This window comes from Corvus kubaryi, unplaced genomic scaffold (assembly GCF_017639235.1).
Source record: "Corvus kubaryi isolate FWS band 111438036 unplaced genomic scaffold, C.kubaryi_AGA036_p1.0 37354, whole genome shotgun sequence".
NCBI classification, from domain to species: domain Eukaryota; kingdom Metazoa; phylum Chordata; class Aves; order Passeriformes; family Corvidae; genus Corvus; species Corvus kubaryi.
Window position 1 is genome coordinate 3,896,777 of NW_024581116.1, and position 22,947 is coordinate 3,919,723.

At 41.5% G+C, this 22,947-nt stretch overlaps 2 protein-coding genes across 7 annotated transcripts in view; one reads left to right on the forward strand and one right to left on the reverse strand.

Moving 5' to 3' along the window:
- The first annotated feature begins 2,876 nt into the window (after window positions 1-2,876).
- MEP1A (meprin A subunit alpha) lies at window positions 2,877-15,926 on the forward strand. Its single transcript, XM_042032834.1, has 14 exons — window positions 2,877-2,959; window positions 3,039-3,063; window positions 3,161-3,208; window positions 3,881-3,921; window positions 4,028-4,106; window positions 4,418-4,535; window positions 5,702-5,877; window positions 7,486-7,707; window positions 8,635-8,784; window positions 11,382-11,597; window positions 12,469-12,927; window positions 14,317-14,487; window positions 15,075-15,282; window positions 15,649-15,926. The coding sequence occupies exons 1-14, from the start codon at window positions 2,891-2,893 to the stop codon at window positions 15,794-15,796; spliced, it is 2,130 nt and encodes a 709-aa protein (XP_041888768.1). The 5' UTR covers window positions 2,877-2,890; the 3' UTR covers window positions 15,797-15,926.
- Window positions 15,927-18,884: 2,958 nt separating this feature from the next.
- ADGRF5 (adhesion G protein-coupled receptor F5) overlaps window positions 18,885-22,947 on the reverse strand; it is a 48,357-nt gene continuing 44,294 nt past the window's right edge. For 5 of the 6 annotated variants that reach the window (XM_042032831.1, XM_042032828.1, XM_042032833.1 and 2 more), the window contains 2 exons: window positions 21,072-21,156; window positions 18,885-20,246 (listed from right to left, as the gene is read on the reverse strand). In XM_042032831.1, the coding sequence (XP_041888765.1) occupies window positions 20,167-20,246; window positions 21,072-21,156 (165 nt within the window). In that variant the 3' untranslated portion in view covers window positions 18,885-20,166. Of the gene's footprint in view, window positions 20,247-21,071; window positions 21,157-21,213; window positions 22,489-22,947 lie in introns of those variants that run through there. The other variant, XM_042032832.1, reaches the window with a different exon arrangement.

A 22,947-nucleotide genomic window follows, 5' to 3' on the forward strand; every position in this document is an offset into this window, starting at 1 on the left:
GGTGACACAAACAGCGGAGATGTTTTTGTGCAGTGGAGAGTGTTGTGATTTTGTGCCTGACCCCTGTTTGTTGGTGTCAGACTTCATGACCTGGGTTCTTGTCTCCCTTGCTCACCATTGATGCTCACTCAGAGTGGATTTTGCACTCAGCAAAGCACAGCCATGACAGTGAGGTGAGTAATCAAGTCAGGGAATCCTAATCTGGAAAACATTCATGTTGATCTGCTCCCCCCTATGTGCCTTGTGTCTTCCTACCAGCCCCATCTCAGTAAAGGATAAGAGGACATGCAGATATTTTCTAAGTAAAATAGTTCAGAGCACTATCCTTGTTACCATCTGATTTTAGACACTATTTTAAGTTTTGAATAATACAGGAGGAGAAATAAATAATAAATTGCTGTTAAAATCGTATGTATCTCTCCTGTCTCTCTTTTTATTGGCCCTGAGCTCAAAGTTGACAACAATTCAGATTATATTATAGCATGCAATAAAATTTTCCAGCGGTACTTGAACAATGCCCTGGATGTCCAAAAGCCTGCTTGTTTGTCTCAGTACTATCAGTTTATCTAATAACAGACTATCTCTCTATGACCTTTGCCAAAATTACTCCAGTCAGGGAATTTTGCTAACAGCCTCCTGTTCTTTCATCCAGGCAGATATTTTTTATATATGCTCTTATTTTTAAGGTACACTTATTCATTCTTTCTTCTAGAATTATAGATATTTATAATACTTTAAAAGCAGAGCAAGTTCTGTTGTTATCCTCTGCTGTGTATTTCAGATCTGAATGCTGAAGTTCTTAACCTGGAGGCATTTGACAAGTTCAGTCTTGTGCTGATTTCAAGTTCTACAAAGGGAAACAGACTTACCTAAAATTTGGGAAGCTGGATGGGTAATTTTTTATTAAAAATGTGGTTGGTACCACTTTGATATGACAGGTTTTTAATCTCAGGAGACTTTTTTTTTCATTCTTGCCCATATGAAGGACACAAATACCTGAGCCACATTTTTGTCTCAAAGTTTGTGTTATAGTGGAGTTAAAACCAGTACAAGCAGATTAACAAAAGGGATTATCTGCATTTAGTGACACCAGCTTGTGCCTGTGTCTACGAATCTGGGGTGGATTTGCCCTTGGGTGTGGGAATACTGACGTACAGCAGTTTGGGGCACTTCATTCAATGTGGTGTAAGAAACCATAAGGCACCTGCTGTACTACCCAGAGTGGAAGAGCAACAGCTTTTGCCATCACCAGGTTTTTTACAGAACTGCAGCCAATGGAAGCATGTGCGTGCACTGCCCTCCAGGGAGGACAGAATGAAACTGGTGGTGGAGCCCCTCTGCTATAGACACAGGCTGAGAGCTGAGGCTGTTCAGGCTGGAGAAGAGAAGGCTTCAGGGAGACCTAAAGTCCAGTGCCTAAAGGGGGTCCAAGAGAGCCCCTATATATATATGAAAACAAATATATGCCCTCAGAATGACTTCTCTTTAGACATACTCTTTAGGTTCTTCAGTTATTTTAAAGGGTACTAAAAACCAAGTGTTTTTCAGACTGCTCTGATTTTGCTTCAATTTTTTTGTTTTGTTCTCACATCCACTGCTACACATCTGCAAATATGGTCTTTGTGCTGTGTTTTGACTCTCTTTGCTCACCTGTGAGAACAGCCTCGACATGATGTATCTTGAGACATACTTATTTTACTAGTACTGTGTCCTGTTCAGCTTAGGTGTCAGAAACAATCATTCCTAAAAGCAAGTGCTGAAGAACACCCATGTATGCTAGGTGAAAGATCAGTGCTCTGGGGCCCTTCTTCTCCAAACAAGAAAAGATGTCTGTACTTTTTTCTCTGCAATGTGATCTCTTATGAATAGCTTCCTACTCTGATTTGTTTGGAGAAAAATATGTTGCTTAGGTTGAAGGACTGACTCCTTTCTAGGATAAGCCCATATCCTACTCAAAACTTACTGACCCAAGCTCTCTGCCTTGCACTGTGGGTGGTGGTGTCATGGCACAAGCCCTTTCCTGTCTAACTGCTGAACATAGGGGTGAACATCCTCACTTTTGTGACTTTTAATTTCAGATGTGAAATGAAGAACAGGATTCCATGCCTAAGTTAAAGGCACTCAGGTACTCCAGGGCACATGGAACTCATGGGAATACTGATGCACAGCAAACTAGAGATTTATAGAGCCCTTCCTGACCCATGCCCCCTGAGAAAGAAGACAGCAAGGTGCAGGACAAGAGTTTGTGATCTCTGAAACCCACCAGAAAACAAAGGAGCATCAAACTGGAAAGCCAAGGATTACTGATACAAGTGACCACTTCTGGAGGCAGAGAGTGGCAGGTTGTGCATGGAGCATCAGTTCTGGGATGGGATCAGCTGAGGGAAAACACTGTCACAGCATTCATAATCATACCTCTCTTACTTCTAATCTTTACAATGTGATGTTAATTATTAATTGAAAGCAGCACTGCGCCAAATTCTAATGGCGCTGGACTGCTATAAACCTGGAATAATTCTGCTTGAGAGTGTGGCTTTTCTCCTGTGCAGTCAAGATCATAATGCTGACAGATAACAAACACAGGAGAAGGAGTCAGCAACTTTGGGCCAGATGGAGAACCTGTTATGTGAAGTCTGGGTGGGTCTTTCACCAGCTGCACTGAAGACATGAAGTTACCACATTCCTCTCTGCAATGTTCCTCCAAGTGGACTTAGGTAGTTGATAAGAGCAATGCCATCAGGTGCCATCCAGGGGGAAATCTGACTGTTATAATAATGCTTCAAAGGTGGAAAGTCCGATGCTGGTTGGCTGATGCTCCATGGAAAGCTCAGCAACATGCCCTATATATTGCCAGAGATAAGAGGGACCAGCTTCTGTTCCCACTGCAAAAATGGGCTCCAGCATCTTCCCACTCTGCCTGACACTTCTTCTATGTTCTGTCTATGGTTCTCCAGTCTCTGTAAGTAAAACCTGATTTCTACAGGCTCCTCTCAGTCTAGAGGCATACCTTATACTGGTTGTATTCCATTCTCTTCCAGGTGGGACATGTCTCCAATGAAGCTGGTAAGTGCTGTGTGAGCTGGTTTGAGTTTTGAAGCATTTCCTTCTACTTGCTGTGTGCCACCACATCCGAACACTGTATGTTTTGACTGTCTTGCAGATTCTGGAGCTGGTGAGATATTCAAAGACATTCCCCAGATCAACTTGGGTGAGTTCATGCCTAAATTCTCATGAGGCCTGAAGAGTTGTGAGCATAATGCTGAATTTTCAGTATTGTAAAGGAGACTGATGGTCAGGTAGCTCATGAGAGAGAATATAATTCAAGAGAATTATAATCAAGTGAGCTCTGAATTACCTTCCTCTCTCTGTGACACCTGAATCTATCCAGGACTGGAACCCTGTGTAAACAAGGGATGCAGATGTCTTTCCTTTCTGAAATTTGCACAGACCCATGGTGCTAAGGCAGAAAAACACTGTATGATTTGGAAGGACTCTGGAGTCCCACCAGCATTTTCTGCCCATCTCTATATGATTTTTATAAAGTTTTACAAACATGGAAAAAAACTTAGATGTTTATTGAGCACTGTCCCACTGTGTGACTCTTGTCACTACCAGAGAGCAAGCAGAGATTATCAAAGGTGACCATGGATAATAGTGCCACCACAAAGGCAAACATTGCCAAGAAGTAAAACTGAGTAGAAACTAGAAACTGCTGTTACTTTTATTATTGCCTATATTTCAGTGTATAGAGGCTGGTCCTTACTTATTTTCTGTGGCTGCCCAAGGACATTAACCTTGTATAAGTATGTTCAATATGGTTTATGAAATGAAATACATTTGATGTTTCATTGACACTATCCTTGATTAAATTGCATTTCAGCTGCTGGACTGGACCTCTTTCAGGGCGATATATTGCTCCCTGTAAGTAATTAAAACCTTTCTGTTGCTTGTCCTAATTGTATTTTTGCTACAAATCAGCTTAGCTCCCTGCAGTAGATGCATCACCAGCTGTTAATTCCCTTTTCAGAAAAACCAGCGAAATGCCTTAAGAAGTGAGACCTACAGATGGAAGTTCCCTATTCCCTATATTCTGGGTGATGACCTAGGTAAAGGAGACACTTTATTCAGATTTTATCTCCAATCCTTATTTGTACTGCAGTCCCTGTGATAAAAAAATTGCCTTTTCCAGAACTGTTTCTCTCACACTAAAAATGTTACTAATAACTATTTATTGTAGTCTTGTTTATATCAAAATTATTTTCCTTCTACAGCTAACATAGCAAACCACAACTTAATCAAATTCAATAATTTCTTTTCAATCATTTTTCCTTTGGTTCCATGTGTGAATCTGTACATATCTTACGTCTCCAAGGTGAACAAACTGCAGTGTATTAAAGGTTCTTTCCTTGTTTTCCAGACCTGAATGCCAAAGGAGTAATTCTCCAGGCATTTGAAATGTTCCGCCTGAAGTCCTGCGTTGATTTCAAGCCATATGAAGGAGAAAGAACCTACATTTTTTTTAGCAAACAAGATGGGTAAGGGTAATATCAAATTCTGTTTAGTTTTGCAATGTAGAATCAGCTGGGAACCCATTCCATTTGACTTCAGCAGTCTAAAGGTTTGCTGTCAGCAGAGAAAAAGAGGCCACCAGGAAAACAACTCATTTTGCATTCTCAGACAAAGAGCTTGCAAGCAGCTGCCTCCCTCTGCTGACTGTTATTTACAGGATGAGCTCTGAAGGTGAATCCCAGCATCTCTGAGTTTTCATCAACTGCTTCCAGTTTTCCATCTAGGGTTGTTTTCCATTTCAGTGAAGAGCCCCACGTACATCCTTTTAACTTACCAGGAAAGTGAATGTGAATAGCTAGAATTCAAGTTTGGAAATTTTTGTAAGACAGACAAAAAAAAAAAAAAGTGATGGAAAGAGAGTTTATTGTAATATATCTGTTGGTTTGGAATGGCTCTTCTTTAATGACTAGTCTCTCAAAATCTGAAAGGGTGTTATAGACAGAAATTCAAGTTTTTAAGAACTGAAAGGATTTATTTTATTTCCTACAACTAAGTATGTTTTGAAAGAAAGTGAAGAAAAGCACAAAAATCTTATCACTATATCAGCTGTGAATATTTCTTATTTTCCCAGAAGTTCATGTTTCTGCCTTCAGCTCTTCCTTGAGTGTCCTATGACACTTGTCATACAAGTTTACAAGCTCCATAATTTTTGACAAGTCAGTGTTGAAGATCTTAATACTGGAAATGTATTTTCACACCTCTGGCCAATGCAAGGCATGGTTGTTCTTAAAAAGGACCAAATGTTGCTATTCTAAATACTCCTGAGTTTTTTCTCTAGCCCAAGTTATTGCAAAAAAGCTCAGCCTGTTTTGATGAATTTACTGTTTCCATGTATGTTTTATGTTTCTTGGCAAAATGGAAGCTGATGCAGGACTAAACTTCTGTGGCTTTTCAAAAATGCAGGGTGAGCTTCTCTGACACAGAGGATAAGTAATGAAGTGATAGTTTCTGGGGGTAAGTCTGCTTTCAGAGTAGCATATTTTTAGAGAATTATGGCATGTGGTCAGCATTTAAATAATGATTTATGTGACTCCTTTAATATTAAGAACATTTATGATTGTACTTTAAATCCAGTGAGCAGATTGAGAAGTTAAATACAGAGAACAGGGAGTAAGCTCTCCCTCTTTCTCAGGTGTTGGTCCATGGTGGGGGACCTGCAGACTGGACAGAACCTCTCAATTGGGTCAGGGTGTGACTACAGAGCTATTGTGGAACATGAGATCCTGCACGCTTTAGGATTTTACCACGAGCAGTCGAGGATGGACCGGGATGACTACGTGAATATCTGGTGGGACGAAATTATTGCAGGTGGGTTTTAACATTCAAGTAAGAATTTGCAAAGTGCAGATTTGTCAATATCCTATTTGCACTTCTAGATTTTAAGACCTTTCTAAAGATAGAATTTTAGAAACAGTAGGGAAAACCTGAGACCACAGTAAATCAAGAAATTTTGGTACCTCTTCTCTGGTCAAAAGCCAGAGATTGTCTAAGGCCAGAAGATAGAGGCCCTGCTTGGAAATCAGGACTTTTATTTCCCCTTGGCTCCAGGATTGATCTGCTCTCTTATTTTAAACAAATCACTTCCCATCTCTCTGAATCTGTTTCCTCTTACCATGTCATGCAAATTGTAAACTTAGATGGTGAGATTTGAGGTGGCTCTTCTTTAAGCAAAGATCCTTTCAAAATCTGAAAGGTTTTTATATTCAGAGATTCAGGCTTTCCTGAAACTGGAAATATTCACTTTGCCATGAAAAAAACCTCAAAATTATTAGATCAGATGGGAAATATGAAATATTTCTCTCCTGCCCAGCGTGTCTCTGTAGGTTTTTGCTTTCAGGTTTAGTATTATCAGATTCAGTGGCTTTATGAGTTTCAGCAAAATCTTCACAGTCCCCCTGGTGCCTAGGCAGTTTCTTCTGTAGTCCTCTGTGAGATCTGATTATGTATTTACACAACAATGATTTGTTTGAAAAGGAGTGGCTAGGGGAGGGTTTTTTTAAATTTTATTTTTGATAAAAGGTGCAATTCAAGCATCTGTAAGAAAACAATTCCAAGCTCTTATATAACCTCAAGCCTTGAACTGAAGACCTTTGTGATTTGCAGAAGGGCAGGGAAGTTGTTATACAGAGAAACTGTAATTACCCAACAGCACAGTCATGTGATGTTTTATCTTTGAAAAAGAATGCCAAATATTCTGAAAACATTATTTGCAGTCAGAAATGCTGGCAAGATCTTTTTACTTTTATACCAAAGCCTGTGAAATGGCTCCCTCTCTTTGCCCTAGCAGACACCTTCATAATGAAAAACTTTCTCTAAGGGCAAATTACTTCACCAAGAAACCATGAGGAATGTGTTTCCAAGGGCCATTTCAGTAGAAATACCAATATTATAAATCTAGGGTAAAAATACCTTTTTTTCCCCCAGAGATTGCTAGGGCATTCTTTACCTAAAGGAGAACAGAACCTGAAGACACTCCAGGGTTGTCATATTTATCTCCTTTATGAGTTTCAGGACCTCTCCTTCTCTATATATGATCTAATATCCTGGGAAATGTTTGCATCAATGTTCACAGATTCTGGAATGGAGTATATTAATCCTTAATCCTTCAGGATCATTACTGTTAAACCATTCCTATTAATTGTAATCTAACCTCCTATATATACCATTCTTTACAGCTCATTGGTATTTGTTTTTGAATTTACTGAAGTCACCTGTGAGAGCACAGAGCTGCAATCAAAAGGCACTGCTTTGTTGTCCAAATGACAAACACAAATCTAAGTTTCAATATTTTGTTGCGAAGTAATTGCTTTTGGGTATATAATTTGTGCCTTAGAAAACTGTATCCAAGGGGATGTGCTAATGCCATTTCCTTTCAATTTTCTCTAAAAATGAAGCACTTTTCTGTTCTTTTACCAGGCAAAGAGCACAATTTTGTGAAGTACAATGATAGCTACATCACTGATCTGAACACCCCCTACGACTACGAATCATTGATGCACTATGAACCACTTTCATTTAACAAAAATGAAAGTGTCCCCACAATTACAGCAAAGATACCAGCATTTGATGACATAATTGGACAACGTCTAGACCTCAGTGCCATTGACCTGGAAAGACTGAATCGCATGTACAACTGCAGTAAGTCAGAATTTAACCATGGCAAACTATTTATTTGGTTATACTTGAGCCAGGCTGGTCCACCTTCCTTACATCTCTAAAATAACAAAAACTCTTCTCAAATGTGCTTCAGGAGGCATGGGACAGGCTGTGTGGTGTGCAGATAAACACAAACAGTTTATTCCCTTCTCATCCGTTTTTAGCTCTTCTCACTCTCATTATTTTTGTAAAAATTAGTCAAGGCAAGTCAAACCATTCACACTTTTTCTTCCATGCTGCTCCCAGGAGTTCAGACCTGTGGTTGTGTACTGCCTGTGGTGTGCGGGCAGCCTTGTTGTGCTTTTTTAAGGTGAATGCAACTGCACTTTGTCCTCTTTTACTGACATTTGGTCTTAATCAGATTATTTTGCTCCTGAGATTGGCTAGTTCTACAATCCCGCACTGTCTAGGTGTTTGCTGAGCTGGTTGAAGATGGTATCACTGATCATGGTTGTTACTGAAAAGTTATTGTCCCCTCAGTGCTGCCAGGAGAAGCATCACCTTGCAGGCAAACTCAGCTGAACCAGCTTAAGGTAACAGGGTGGACTTTGCTTAGAGTGGAAGGACAGAGCTCAAGTTTATCAATCAGGGAACTGCTGTGAAGAACAATAACTTCAGCTGAGGAATGGTTACATACACCAAGGCTGGCAAACAGGCACAAAGACAGTCACTGCCACGTGGGGCTCTTTAACCTTCTCCAAAGAGGTCAAAGGTGGTTGTCTTTATCCAGGGAATCCCTCCAGGAATCCAACGTTTCCTCCTCTGAGTCATTGGGCTCACATCCCCTAGCGTGAGGGTTGTCTTCTCTACAGGATGGTTATACTGCTGTAAACAAACCCCACCAAAATTAGAGCAGAAATTTTAATGAGCTACTACTCTGAGGTGACCATGTGTGTTATTTTTTTTCAGCTTCAACTCACACCTTTTTGGACCAGTGTTCTTTTGAGTTTGAGAACATCTGTGGTATGATCCAGGGCACCAACCATGACCAGAACTGGGTCCACCAACAGAGCAGCGTGACAGGGCAGGAGGACCACACACTTTCTGGGCGCTGCAGAGGTAAAACAAAGGAATGGGACACTTTCTGAGCTGGGTTTTCTCCAGGGCTGATTACAATGACAGGTTCAGAGAAGTTGTTAAAGACTCTGTACAGTGCTTGCACTCCCACTCTCACTAAACTTTTTCAGTTTAGTGGAATGTTGTCCACACTAGCAAGATCAAGGGGGACAAAGAACAATCTTAACTAGGGGTCTTTTAAATATAACCTGGGAAATCATTTACTTCAACTTCCAAAGTCTGTATAAGAGTTATGTTACCTCATGATAAGAATCAAACAGCACTTGCAGCCACTCATAAATGTTGTGTTTGCAATGCAAATGGGAAGTTAAGCTTGTGGAGTTCTAGTTCTGGAAGTAGAAGAAAGTTGCAAAGATTTTATGATAGGAGTTCAGGGATACTTTTTATTTTCATGTGGTAATTTCATCATTTTTCAAAGGAAGACATTCTCAAAAACAGAGCAGTGAGCCCCAGTCACAGTCACAGGGTGCTAGTTTACAGCTGAGAATAAAGATGAAGTCCCAACCGGCAGTTCTGAAAAGCAAAAGCCTAATTTCTCATTGTTTAGACAGGATAAACTGCAACACACTTTCAAGATAAAAGTGACTTCTGTGGTAAATTTTGCCTCAGTACAGGGGGAAGGAATCCTGACCTAAAGCACATTCACTTGTCCTTTGTAACTCTTCGACTTGCTGTACTCTGGAGTAGCTTATTCCCCTCAAGTGACCCACCCACTGGAAAGAACAGATCTCCAACCTTTTATAATGCTGGTAGTTGTGGATCAGGCCCAAGAATACAATATAACTCAAGAAAACCACCTGATATTTTCTAGAAATACATGTTTCTAACCCTCAGCTGATTCTTAATTCTTTCTCTCCTCTCTCTCACCCCATACAGTACAATTGTAACTGGAGAAAATAATTTAAATGAGTTGTTTATCAGGTAAAATCCAGTCTGCCTGAACTGAGCACTTAATGTGCACTTAGGCTTTAAAATCCAGTGACTCAGTACAAAATAAGTATCAATGTTATTTGAAGAGTTAATGGAGAGGGGTGGGTGCCTCTGAGGATCTCCAAAGTGTAGAAATGAATTGCATGAGTAGGGAGTGTCTCTCCTTTTGGCACCTCCAAAGGGTCATTGACACTATCAGGAATTTTGATGTTTTTTGAGAAGTGGTTCTGCAATCAGAATCATCTCAAGTGGGGGCAAATTCTAAGTTTCTCACATAGTTGGATCCTATTTTGCCCAGACAGCTTTGGTATTCTGGGTTTTTGACTTACTGCTGGCTAAACGGAAGGAGGGAAAGTACAGCTTAACATTTAGGGGGTCTGGTGAAGTCTGCCAGGGCCATATTCTAATTGCCATGGATACTTACTGTTGCCTTTGACTTTCTTATCAAAAAGGACACGTAGTCTAGATCATTTGGGGGTTTGTTACCACAACAATTTCAACAACAGGCTCACAGCGCTGCTTCTCACTTGTGATCATACTTGGATTTAATACACTCACATTTAAAATAAGTTTAGCTGATGGTCAAGTGTCATACATTGCATAGAGCAATCTCTAGCAAGGCTTCTGTGGACATGAGTTCAAAACATTGCTACCATGTGGAAGGGAATGGAGATCCTTCCCCTGACAGATTAGAGAGAACCTAATAAATAGCTCAAAACCCTTCACTAACCATGCAGGAAGCTGCACTGCCTTTATGCAGGTGTAACTGTTGGAACAACATGATCTTTAAGGCTCTTTCCAACCTAAACCAGTCTGTGATTCTACGATATGTTATCTTGGACAGGAGTCCATGGCACTTTCACACAACAGCTAAAAAAATTTAACTTATTAATTTAATCTTTGACTAAATTGAATAACTAAAAAGCGACACAATACCATACAGATAAGACATGACAACTTCATGTGATACCAAGATATGATGTGTGCAAATGGTGAATCCTTGTAAATATAAGGATAAAAGTAGACACTTCAAAACTAAAGTAAAGAACACTTCAAAAATGTTAATGGACAATTAAACTAGAGGAGCAGGAATTCTTAAATAATTTTCTTAAGATGAGTAATTGAGTTTTGAAGTGTTTGGGAAAGCTGTTTAAAAAGACCTTCTGCATGTTCAAGGTCAGGACAGTGCTAAATTTGTGTCCAACCCCTTTTTATCATCTTTATTGCTGATAAGAAATTATCTAACTCTTTACAAGGCAATATAGCATGTGATCTCTAAGATCTCATTTTTAGATTATCTTCAGTATAAATCAAATTTTAAAATTTATCTACTAATTGCTTGTGGTCAGCACTGAATCCTCTGTTTCATGTATCTCTGACACTCCTGAGGAATCCAATTTCCAATTAGAGCAACTAATGCAAAACTGACAGGAGCTGACAGCAGTGACTTCCATGTATGTGCTGAACTACTACTCCTGTTTTTATCCCAGTCTGTCTTGGATGGTTACCACATGCTATTTCCTTTACTATTCACATTAAGTACTACTCTTCTGCTTACTAAAAAAGTGCAGTTGAAATGATGAATTTACACTATGCAGCTTTGCAGGAAATGTGTAAACAGGGAGTGACAGTCTACCCTTTCTTCCCAGATGCTGGCTACTTCATGTTCTTCAGCACCAGCTCTGGCCAGGCAGATGAGGTGGCAATCCTAGAGTCCAGAATCCTTTATCCAAAGAGAACTCAGCAGTGCCTCCAGTTCTTCTATAGGACCACAGGAAGCCCTTCTGACAAGCTGATCATCTGGCTTAAAGAGGATGATGGCACTGGGAACATTCGCAAGATGAGGAAAATTCAAACCTTTCAAGGTAATTCTGGAAATAAGATGAATATTTGGGTAGAGGGGAGGAGTTGTCTTACTGTTCCCATGAATGCAGAAGACTGTCTCAGAAACCAAAAGATTTTCCCGAAGTTGCCAGAATACATTGCAATACAGCTAAGAATTTTGGTATTACATGAGGAACTGTGGGTTGTAATATTGTAAATTTGGTGCTTCACAGCAGAAGTCACAACATCCCTAAAACTGTGTTACACTTGGTGATTAAGAGGGACCCCAAGCCATGCTGAGACCAACTGACTGTCTCCACTGGCTGTTATATGATCTAAGAGTGTGCTGTTCAGATGTAAATACCTGTGCTCCTCTGCAGTCAATACTGCAGACTGATTTTTAGATAGTTGGAAATATAAAAACATATGCAGTTTTGGAAATGTGAACTGGATTCCCCTTTAGGTGATTTGCTAAATAGGACAAACTCAGCCACTGAGGCTCCATGTGTTTTATGTTGTCAAAGCACAAGACCTGTCATAATCTGCCTACATCAGGCTGCAGCAGCTTGCAGGGAGGGATAATTCCCTGGAAAAGTGTTAGAAAAAACTAATTCTAACACTTGATTCCCACCCTCCTTTTTGTCTTAGCTCTTAGCATGTTGCCCTTTCTAGTAGAGACTGTCATTCCCTAATGTGTGAAGAGTTCTTTGTACAACATCTCCAAAGCATTTAGATAACAAAACAGTGTGGATATATTATAGTAACAACATCAACTTAAGATCTCTGCCCTTCAGGACTCTGTGAGAGGTCCAGTTGTCTAAAAGTGCAGCTGGGATGGATGGCTAGGGGCAAGTTGCTTCATAATATCTCTAATCACACTGATAGCAATGTTTTGCTTTCCTTTTATCACAGCGGACAGTGACTCCAACTGGAAAATTGCCCATGTAACCCTCAACGCTCAGAAGAAGTTCCGTTACCTCTTCCAAGGACTGAAGGGCAACCCCAGCTCTTCATCGGGTGGGATTGCTATTGATGATATCACTCTGACAGAGACCCCCTGTCCCACAGCTGTGTGGGTCATTCACAACTTCAGCAAAATCCTTGAGAACTCATCCATCAGTGTTATTGAAAGCCCCCGTTTTTACAGCCCTGAGGGTTATGGATTTGGCATCAGCGTGTTGCCGAACTACCAGAACAGCAGCTATGCTCGTGTTGCCTTCCACCTGTGCAGTGGAGAGAACGACGCAGTTCTGGAGTGGCCAGCTCTGAACCGACAGGCCACGCTCACCGTGCTGGATCAGGACCCCGATGTCCTGAAAAGGATGTCCTCGAGCAAAAGCTTCACCACAAGCAAAGACCACATTAACTCAGGTAAGAGGTGCCTGCCTGGAGGAATGTTGGCAGCGAGAGCCAAGGAATCAGAGTAAGAGAACTGAGTGTAGGACTCAGAGCTGAGAAACTTTGGACATATTTCCCAGTTTGGGAAACTTTCCTGTGTACAACTTGCCAGTGTGTGACTCAGAATTCCTGCCTGTGGAAGATTGTATAACATGAAAAGTGACACATACAAGGTTGGTGTTATTATGAACAACCCCTGGGATATCTGAGTATGATTCTAAATGTAGAATTCTCCTGAGAGCAGGAAATTCCCATTCTACCTGTGGATTGTCCATTGTGATAGGTGACATATCATCACAGGTTGGTGGAATGCCAGCAGGGTGCAGTATTCTGTTAGTAAAGCAACAAAAATTTGAACCTGCACTTTGGAGGTTCAGTCAACTTCAACATACTCAGTGAACCTCAACCTACATGGTCTGAATGCACAACATTCACCCTTTCTCATGGATGTGTTAATTCAAAATCGTTCAGCCTGGAGAAGAGAAGGCTGAACAATCAGGGTGACCTAACTCCCTTCCAGTACCTGAAGGGAGCCTGCAGGAAAAATGGAGAGAGACAATTTACAAAAGCATGGAGTGCCGGGACAAAAGGGAATTGTCTTCAAACTGAAAGAGAGTAGGTTTAGAATAGATATTAGGAAGAAATTCTTTTCTGTGAGGATGGCTGGGCACTGGAACCAGCTGCCCAGAGAAAATGTGGATGTCCCATCCTTGGAAGTGTCCAAGGCCAGGCTGGATGGGGCTTGGAGCAACCTTGTCTAGTGGAAGGTGTCCCTGCCCATGGCAGGGGTTGGAATGAGATGATCTTTAAGGTCCCTTCCAACCCAAACTATTCTCTGATTCTATGACAGAAATAATTATAGGACAAATGGAGTCTGTTACAGAATAAAGTACTATACATGAATCTTCATCACTTTCTACTTTTTCTAGTGGAAGTTAAGTACATACTTTTTCAGTAGGAGCTTTTAAACTCTAAGTATGAATATGTTCAATAAAATCATAGGAATGACCAAAATCTGCTAAATTCTAACCCATAGGTACTTGCAAACTGGTGGGGGAGCATCCTTACTCAGGAGGAAACTCTTAGCTGGTGACAATGAGGAGGCAATTTGTGTTTGGTTAGTTCTCAATGAAAGAGGAGTTGTGGAATTTCAGTGGTCTCACATAGACTAAGAATCCTCACGCAGACCATACCTGAAGATCACCTGGAACCTTTAGTTGGTCAGTCCTCTGGGATTTGTTTGGGGATTTCAGGTCTAAACTTGATTTTACAGCATAAATCCCCTTTAACACTGTAATGCAGAAAGCAGTCATGTAGTACTTTGAACTGCACGACATTGTGGTGCTCATTTTCTCTTTGCAGATAATGGAGCTATAATATGGGATAAACCATCAATTGCTGGAAGATATGATGAGTCGTGCAATTGCAACAGAAGTGTAGCCTGGGGGTGGAGTAACTTCATATCCCACAGACAGATGAGACAGAGAAGCTTCCTGAAAAATGATGACCTGATTATTTTTGCAGAATTTAATGGTAAGGACCCTTTTCCTGATTCTCCTTACAAAACAGGTGATTCTTTCTATTTTCATACATTCAAATAACTCTTGCCACCTGTCTCCAACATCTCTTCTACTGGGAATCAACTTTAAAAAGTTGATTAATGCTTTAAAAAGCATTTCTGTTACCTAATGTCAGGTGGGTGAGGTTGACTAAAGTGATTGTGAGTTCAGGGGGATCTAAATGGCAGTGAGTTTTGAAATGCTAACTTCTTAGACACCCTTAGGCACCCTGACCAGTAGCTATGTCCATTTCTAAGCACTGAACATACTAAAGGCTATCCCCACTGTGTTTATTTCCAAGTAGGATGGCCTCACTTGGCATAATTTTTCAAAGTACAGAACATCACAGATTTACCTAACTTGTTTCTGTAATTTCAGTCTTATTTTCTGTCTTGTGCTTTAAATACACAGAACTTGTTGTGGTACAGCAAGAGCTCTGTGAAGGGAAAATGGACAAGGAGCACCCTCTGGTCCACAAAGCACCCTGTGAGCCCCTGATATGAGGCACACTACGCATAGTATCACTCACTGATTCTGATGTCTTTTTCCTTTTTTTAAAAGATATAATTCACCTCGATAAAACTGAAGTTCCTGTTCAACGTGTGCAATCTGCCCTCACAGAAGGCCTTGTTCTTGAAAGGCAGAAGAGAGCAGCCCATGACATGGAGCCTGTCCAAGACCAGCTGCCTTATCTGCCAGACCCATGTGACCCAAACCCTTGTCAGAATGATGGAGTCTGTGTGAATGTGAACGGAAAAGCAAGCTGCAGGTACCACACACCTCCTCCCTCCTTGCCCTGGCCTTCTTCTTCAAGCAATGCAGCTAAAAAGTATTCAGAGCTACAGATCTCAGAGGTCTAAGCCACCAGGTCTTCAAGGAAAGGGAGAAACAAAACACTTTAGCACAGTGACTGGTTCCTACCAGCAGCCAGGAGGGCAGGTTTCTTTGCATAAAGCAAAGAAGCCCCATTCTGTGGTGCTGCCAGGGTGTGTAAATAGCCTCCACACAAGGTGGGAACGTTGTGATGTGAATCCCTCCAATGGGAACAGCTCATCTGGGATAATGAATGTGAGGAGCTTGGGGTGAGGGCATGACAAGGCTGCTGATCCACTGAACCTGTGCTTTGTTTTCCCAGGTGCCCATCAGGACAAGCCTTCTTCTTCACAGGTGAGAGATGTCAGTCAAGGCAGGTCCACGGGAACATCCTGGGAATGGTGATTGGTGGAATTGCTGGAACTATTGTCTTATCTATCATCCTCATTTCCATGATGGCTAGAAGATAAAAAACTGCAGGGGGGACAAATCTCAGCCTGCTGTTTTTCCATAGTTCATAAGATACCGGGTTTCAGTGAAAAATGATGAATACAAATAGTAGAAAACCAGTCATCATATGGATTAAAAGCTCTGTCAACAGCTTGGCAGCAGTCTGGTTTTTTCTGAGGGATGTGGCAGTTAAAGTGTGTCATGTAGAGCTTCTGTCTGATGAAAATTCATACACTGCCTTTCTTGTATGTTTTTTGAAAGTTTTGTTTCTTCATCCCATAGCAAGCAGCAGTGCTGAGAGCCTATGCATTTACTCTCAGCCACAGTTCAAACTCAGATTAAATAACTGGCAAAACCTCTCAAATCACTAGTAAAAGTCAAACCAAAACACATGTATTAAGATTCTGGAAATGTTCCTACAAAAATTGCTCAAGAATTCTAAAGGGTACAGATATTTATGTAAGTCAGTACATCATCACTCACTTTCCCTGGGGCTGTGCTGGTTTTCTTACACTAATTAGCTATTACACAGATTTCATAAACTACTATTCCATGGTTTTGGCCAGTGCTCTAGCAGGGAAATACATCCACATTAAAGTTAGCTGTCTTTCTAGAGGGTTTCATCACATAAGGTTTTCAAAGACTCAAGTGTACAGCTATTCTCTGAGCCTAATGAAGGGGGTTTTTAAAGCAACTATAAAACTCCCATAATTTCAACAGGCTCTGGATGGAATTGGAGCAGAGTATCAATTATCATAGGGTAGAATCTCTCATGTTGCCATTAAGTTCACATGTCTTTGGAAACCATAATCTCACAAGTCGAGGAGTGTGTGAAGATGAAGACTGGGTCTGTGGTACTACAGTGTGCTGGATAAGGTGTTGACATCCTCGAACTTAACTGCAGATATCAGAAAGAAATTCATCTATATGTCCTAAGATCTCTGCTTTCAAGGGCTCTAACAGTTTCCACACTTGAAGCTCTGATATCCAGGTTTCCTGGGAAAGCAGTTTCTTTGTCTCTGCAGGAGTTCAGAATACAAATGGTAAATAATCACAGAAGGTGATGCTGCCCTTGTACTTATCAGGTACAAGGGATGGCAGCCAAGGGAAAATGCACTCTTATGGCAGTAGGTTGTACACAGGGAGCTGATTCCTACTTAGATCCATTCTGCTGATCACGGCAGTCCTGTCGGGACAAACCATCCATTTAATTAAGGCATTATCACCAAGTTAATACTCTGTCCCTATTATTCTTTGCCTTTGAAATAAAATCAAAACAAACACTTATATCAGCTTTTCCTGCAACACACCTTACTGCCTGGATCTCACAGGTGATAGGGAATTACAGATCTGATTACTTTCTGCTATCTGGATTAGAGGTTTCCCCCTTGGATCAAGTGAGTTTCCCACCCAAGTTGACAATCTCATAAATCACTTAGGGTTATGCAATGAAAGACAGGAGATCCATAAAGTTGAATAAAATTACATGGTGCAGCTTTCTCGTCAATGTGTGAGATAGAAACTAAGGCAGGGAGGATCCCGGCAAACCCCAGCCAAGTGCTACCCTGCACATGATTTTGGTGGACACCAAGAATAAGAATGTAAGTTGTCACCATGCACTCCAAACACATGTGTAGGCTCCAACGTTCTGTTTGCTCGTGTAGACAGAGCCCAAGTCTCCACTCTGCCAAACCACACACTGACTCTTCTCTGCCAGGAGAACCTGTCGTGGCTTCCAGACACGGGGGATGTCCCACCAAGTGGTCCTGGGTGCATTTGGGCCCTGTTTGATGGTCTGGCTCCCTTCAGAGCATCACAGCAGGGCAACTCTTGTATGGTTGTTTCCTTGTCCAAGGCTGGGACTGGAACTAGATGGTTCTGCTGGGCAGATATTTTCTTTGTTGTTAACAAGACACCTCATCTTTTGCAGCATGGCTGGCAGGTGCAGACCTGCAGTCACACAGGAGTTTCAGTGAGGGCTGGTGGCCATCCCTTTCAGGGACAGCTGTGGACAGGCTCCTTCTTGGCTACCCTGGCTCACCTGACCCTGGGGACACCATGGGCTCAATGATTTGGGCGATGCATGCAGCAGTGCTGAACCAGGGTCAACCAGGACCTTCTCCTGAAACCATTGTTTAGAGGGATTACTCCAGCCAAGCTGCAAATGGAAAAAGCCCTGCAACTTCTATTTGATCCCCACACTGGTTTATTTATAGTCCAGGCAGGGCCACAGCCATGGCAGAGGGACAGCTGTCCAGGGAAGGGAGGTACATGAGTGACAGGAATCATCAGGAAATGAGCCCTGTGACAGCCTTTACTTCAAGAAGGGAAGGTGAATAAAGGGAGTTGGATCAGAGTAAAGGGAAGAATTGAGGTAACAACCCAAAATACCAGACTCATGAAGGGAGAAAACTATTAGTGAGCCCACTGCTCACACTGCCTATGACAAAGACTTGGTTCTTGCTGCTGAGAGTGGGGGGAAGGGGTACAGGACGTTTGTTGCTATGTGTTTCCCCTTCTTGTCCCATTCAGTATTCCCTTTTCTTCTCTCCCATTTTATCTTTATCTGTGTCTGTATTCAAGTGAAGCTTGACCCCAAGTCTTTAGACTGGCACAGGTAATTTCTCAGCTGCTTCTCGTTGGTGAATTGTCATGGCTTTCGTTACGCTGGCAAGGACTTTGTCTTTGAAGATCCCCCAAAGATGGCCCTTTGGTGCCAGGCAGCTTGGTATCACATCCTGATTTCTCATGCACAGGCAGTCAAGAGCCAGGCTCAGCTAAACTGGGAAGTGTGGTGAAACCTCAGGGATGAAATGCCTGCAGGGACACGGTGTGGTGGAACTGGGACTGTGCAGGCACTTATACTTTACAGTCCATGTAAAGCCTGTTCTCACTCAGCAGGAGAGGATGTTCATTATTGCACACACTATTTCCAGAGTGAGTTAAACCAAATGGCTGCACAGAAACAAGATTTGATTGAAATAATGCGTGAAGGTGGGATTTTCAAGTTTCCACTGGGCATGCAGTTCAAAGGCATTCTGGATTTTCATCTTGAAGTGTGTTCTAGTTCTAGCATTATATCTACATCTTGAAGAAAAACCCAATTGCTTTCATATAAATACCATATTTAATTGATGCTTGATTATTGTCTTCAGTCATCCCCACCTTGCCCATACCAAACCATCATAAGTGCTTCTAACTGTAGGGAACAGTTTCTCATCCTGATTCACTCCAAAGTTCCAGGAACAGGTTCACCATTGGCGAACACAGGCCTGATTTCCTGACAATCAAACGGGGCTGTACCATCTGACTGCAGTATTTGATATTGGCCTCAAATCTAAATCTTCATGATTCCATCTACTATATTGTACATTAAATTTTGTAACATTTGTGTGCATTATAAATACTTTTCAGGTTCTTCTCAAGACAGGAATCCCTCCTTTAAAGGTGTACAGCCTTGAAATAACTGGTTCCACAAATGTAGCGTTAGAGCAATAATTTATATAAAACCATTCATCCTGCCTGTCATGTGGTGATTTATATTCACTACAGAGTTTATTCTCTGAGTCCTCCAAGTGTGTTTCTCCTCTGAGAGAAGACCCAAACATACAGACTTTACACAAGGCACTCCTTGTATTCTGAACACTACTATGCATTAAATAAATGCAGTCCCCTCTGTGGCAGACAGCAGAAACCATCTCTGTCTTACCACATTAGATATCAAGGGAAAGAAAAATGTTGTTAAGGGCATAAAGCTTCCTTTTCTTCAAAAAAGTGCCACATGGAGCTTTCAGTCTTTCCATCTGAAAGAAGACCACGGAGGAATCATCATGGTCTTCATTTTATGTAAGTCAAAAGTGAAGATCTGAAATGGGCCTTCTCATTTAGAAATTTTTGGTTCCAGAAAGTCTTAAATAGAAAGTGGAGACTACTATGGCCTTTCTAGACTCTAATATGAGGGCAGGAGAGAAGCTGTGAGGTACTTGTGTATCTACACAGGCCTTTGGGATCACTCACAGAGTTGATAGGAGAAATACCAAATCTGCTGGACAACAACTGTGTGAAGCACTGCAATTCATGGCTCAGTACTGCATAGTGCTAAGCACCCACTTGAGGGCTGAGAATTCTTCACTCCCTTTCTCGGTCCTTTCTTGCACTTGAAGGCCTTCAAATCCTCATCATCTCTTCTGGGATTGGCAGACCTTGTGAAATTCCACCTCTCAGCTTCCCTGCCTTACACATTAACCAGAAATGATTATTCCAGAAGAATGCACCAAGGCACAGTTCAGTCAAAACGAAGCAGTCTGCTTCCTGGTGACTCCCAGGTACTTTTTGTGTGTGTCTTGGAAGAGGTCCTTTCAGACTCACACAATTTAGCAATGGCAGTGCTTCAGTTAAGCAAGGAATATGCCTTGGAAGTATTTTCAGTGGAAGAAGTGGATGGCTCTGAAGAAGATACTCTGTATTTTCCTGCAAAACAAAGCACAGGGGTTAGACAAGGCCAGAGAGTCTGGAACATGCTGGCACTGCAAAGTAAGGACAGTCACACCTGTGCTGGTGGCTGAGGTGGCTCTGCCTTGCCCTGCAGCTCTGGCACTACCTGGATTATAGCAATACCAGCAACCACAGAACTCTCTGTGTTTGGTGACACAGCCAGGATGTGTCAGCTTGAACAGCCAATTGTGCCACAGGACAATGATTTTCTCACACAAATGAAGGCACTTAGTGCTTCTCCTGGAGCATGGGCACACATCCAGAACACAACACATCCACAAGCTCCTGAGATGAATCCCAGCACCCTCCCTCTTGTGGCCACGAGGGCCTAAACTAAGACCCAGGTGTCACTATCTTCTCTGAACAATGTTTAGATACAAAGATTGGACACTTAGAAATTAAATGTTATTTCCAGAAATGCTTTTTGCAAGAGGAAGTCTTAACTGAAATGGTGACGTTCACAAAATGACAGCCAGAGAACCTTTGAAGAAATACAGCTCCAAGGTGGTGAAGAGTACATGAATAATGGATGAACTGTGCCATTAAGCTCAAAACAAAGTTCGGTTAATGGGGTTTAGAATTGGTGAAACATCCAATAATTGTTTTAGAGATAGACAATTGTGCTGCTAGGATTAGGCTACAATTAGACTCATTGCAGTTCCTTTAAATTAGAAGATTAAAAACCATCTGTGGATGCATGGAGAGACAAATTGATGGATATCAGGACAGACAGACTCTGAGAGCAAGAATGAAGGCAAAACCTTGTTTGTGCTTCAGTAAGGGAGATCTAGTGTCACATACCTGTTTTCCCACATAAGTTGTTAAAGGTTCTTGAAAATGGGTAGCTCATAGCAAGCATTGGCGTCACCAGGATCAGGGAGGATGACTATAAGAGAGAAAATTGCTTTTTGTCAAAAGAACTTTCTTTGTAGCCCAAATTTAGGGAGAAAAACCAAAAAGGTTCCAATAAACTTTGTTTCAGTAGTATGAGGAAACAATCCACAGAAGGCCAAGTCAGATGTTCGTGAGGTATCACACGATACCTCACAAATGTTCACACATTTGCATGTTTATGGTGGTGATGAAGGAGATCAACTTTAAAAGAAACTACATGGCACAAATTGCTTGTCTCTAACTGTTGGCCAGGGAAGATGGCTTAGGCTCCAGTCTGTTCTAACAGGCAGTAACGGGTCCTGGTCTCTTATCTGTGGCAGTACGGCCATTAAAGTAGCCAGAAAAGCTAAGATTTTATGTGAATGGGGATTGTTCTTGACAGCCAGCAGCCTGAGATAATCCGAGGCAAGTTTAATTTGGCACGGTAGAGGGCACTGGAACACAACTCTCTGCAGTCCAGATGCAAAGGAAGGAAGGCACCTACTGCTGCTAAAATGAAGGGTTTTTTCAGTTCTGGAGTGGTTTGAGAATTTAACGGGATTCTTCCAAAGATGTGTTAAAAAAAGGTATGGAAAACACATCTTTTTCTGTTCAGTCCTTCTTCATTTGTTAGTTGTACTCTGGTGGGGGTAATTAGGCAGTGTTGTGTATTGTCATCTATATCATAAGGTGGTAGAGAAAGAAGGTAAATGAATCACAAATAAAAAGCTTAATGAAAGACTTTGATATTGCTTTATTTGCTCATTCTCAGACCTCAGCAGGCTGGAGAAATGGAATCTTATGAAGTTTGGCAAAGGGAAGTGCAAAGTCCTCCTGTCCCTGGGGAGGAACAAATCAAATGCCAGGACATGCTGGGGTCTATCTGACCAGGACAGAGTAAAGCCAGAGCCAGACTTTTCTCCTTGGTGCCCAGTGGAAGGACAAGAGGCATTGAGAACAAATAGAAATACAGGAAATCCCACTTAAGATGAAACTTTTTCACTGTGAAGGTGGTCAAACACAGGAAAAGGCTGCACATAGAGACTGTGTTGTATCCATTCTTGGAGCTACTCAAACCCCAACTGGACACAGCTCTGAGCTCTAGCTGGCCATGCTCTGATGGGAGTGTGGTGCAAGATGATCCCTGAGGGTACATTCCAGCTTCAGCAATTCCTGTGGAAACTGGAGTGATTTGATCCAATGCTGCTCTTCTGAACTGACAGTTCAAGTCTAAGGGACTCCTTAATTCCTTTGAGCCAATGTTCTCATCTTCTTAATTATCCTTGCTTTTAAGTCGGCTTCCTAGTTCTTTAGCAACACCTGTACAGGCTCTTCTGAATAAACTCTGTTCAGATACCAACATAAAATCAAGCTTTATTGCCATATAAGGGTGATGCCAGCACCATTGGCAGCTCAGGAAGAAGGGGAGGTGGGTGTTGGTACTAGATCTTAAAGGTCCCTTGCAACCCAAACCATTCTAAGGTTCTTACACATCCTGGCATTTTTTGGGAAGGTGTTATAAATGCAGAAATATAAGTTGAAATAATAATTCCTTGAGAGGCCTCCATTGCATTTCTCTGAGGTTGTGAATAAATAATAGTGCCAAAGAAATTTTCTGTTTTCTAACTAAAAGTATCAGTTATATTTTCTAGTTTATTTTTTGTGGAATTTAAAGCAAATGTTCACTAACCTCCTTCTCATTTTTTTACCAATTACAGTTGAAATAATGAACTTTGAAAAAGGGGATATATCATATTTATGTTGTGAGTGTCTTCTCTGACTTGTTCTAATAAATAATGCAGAA

Excerpts from the sequence above, each read along its gene's own strand:
- MEP1A (XM_042032834.1), top strand. The coding sequence starts at position 2,891 with ATGGGCTCCAGCATCTTCCCACTCTGCCTGACACTTCTTCTATGTTCT. Across the intron at positions 3,922-4,027 it reads AGGGCGATATATTGCTCCCT|AAAAACCAGCGAAATGCCTT; the intron begins GTAAGTAATTAA and ends TTCCCTTTTCAG. Across the intron at positions 4,107-4,417 it reads TATTCTGGGTGATGACCTAG|ACCTGAATGCCAAAGGAGTA; the intron begins GTAAAGGAGACA and ends CTTGTTTTCCAG.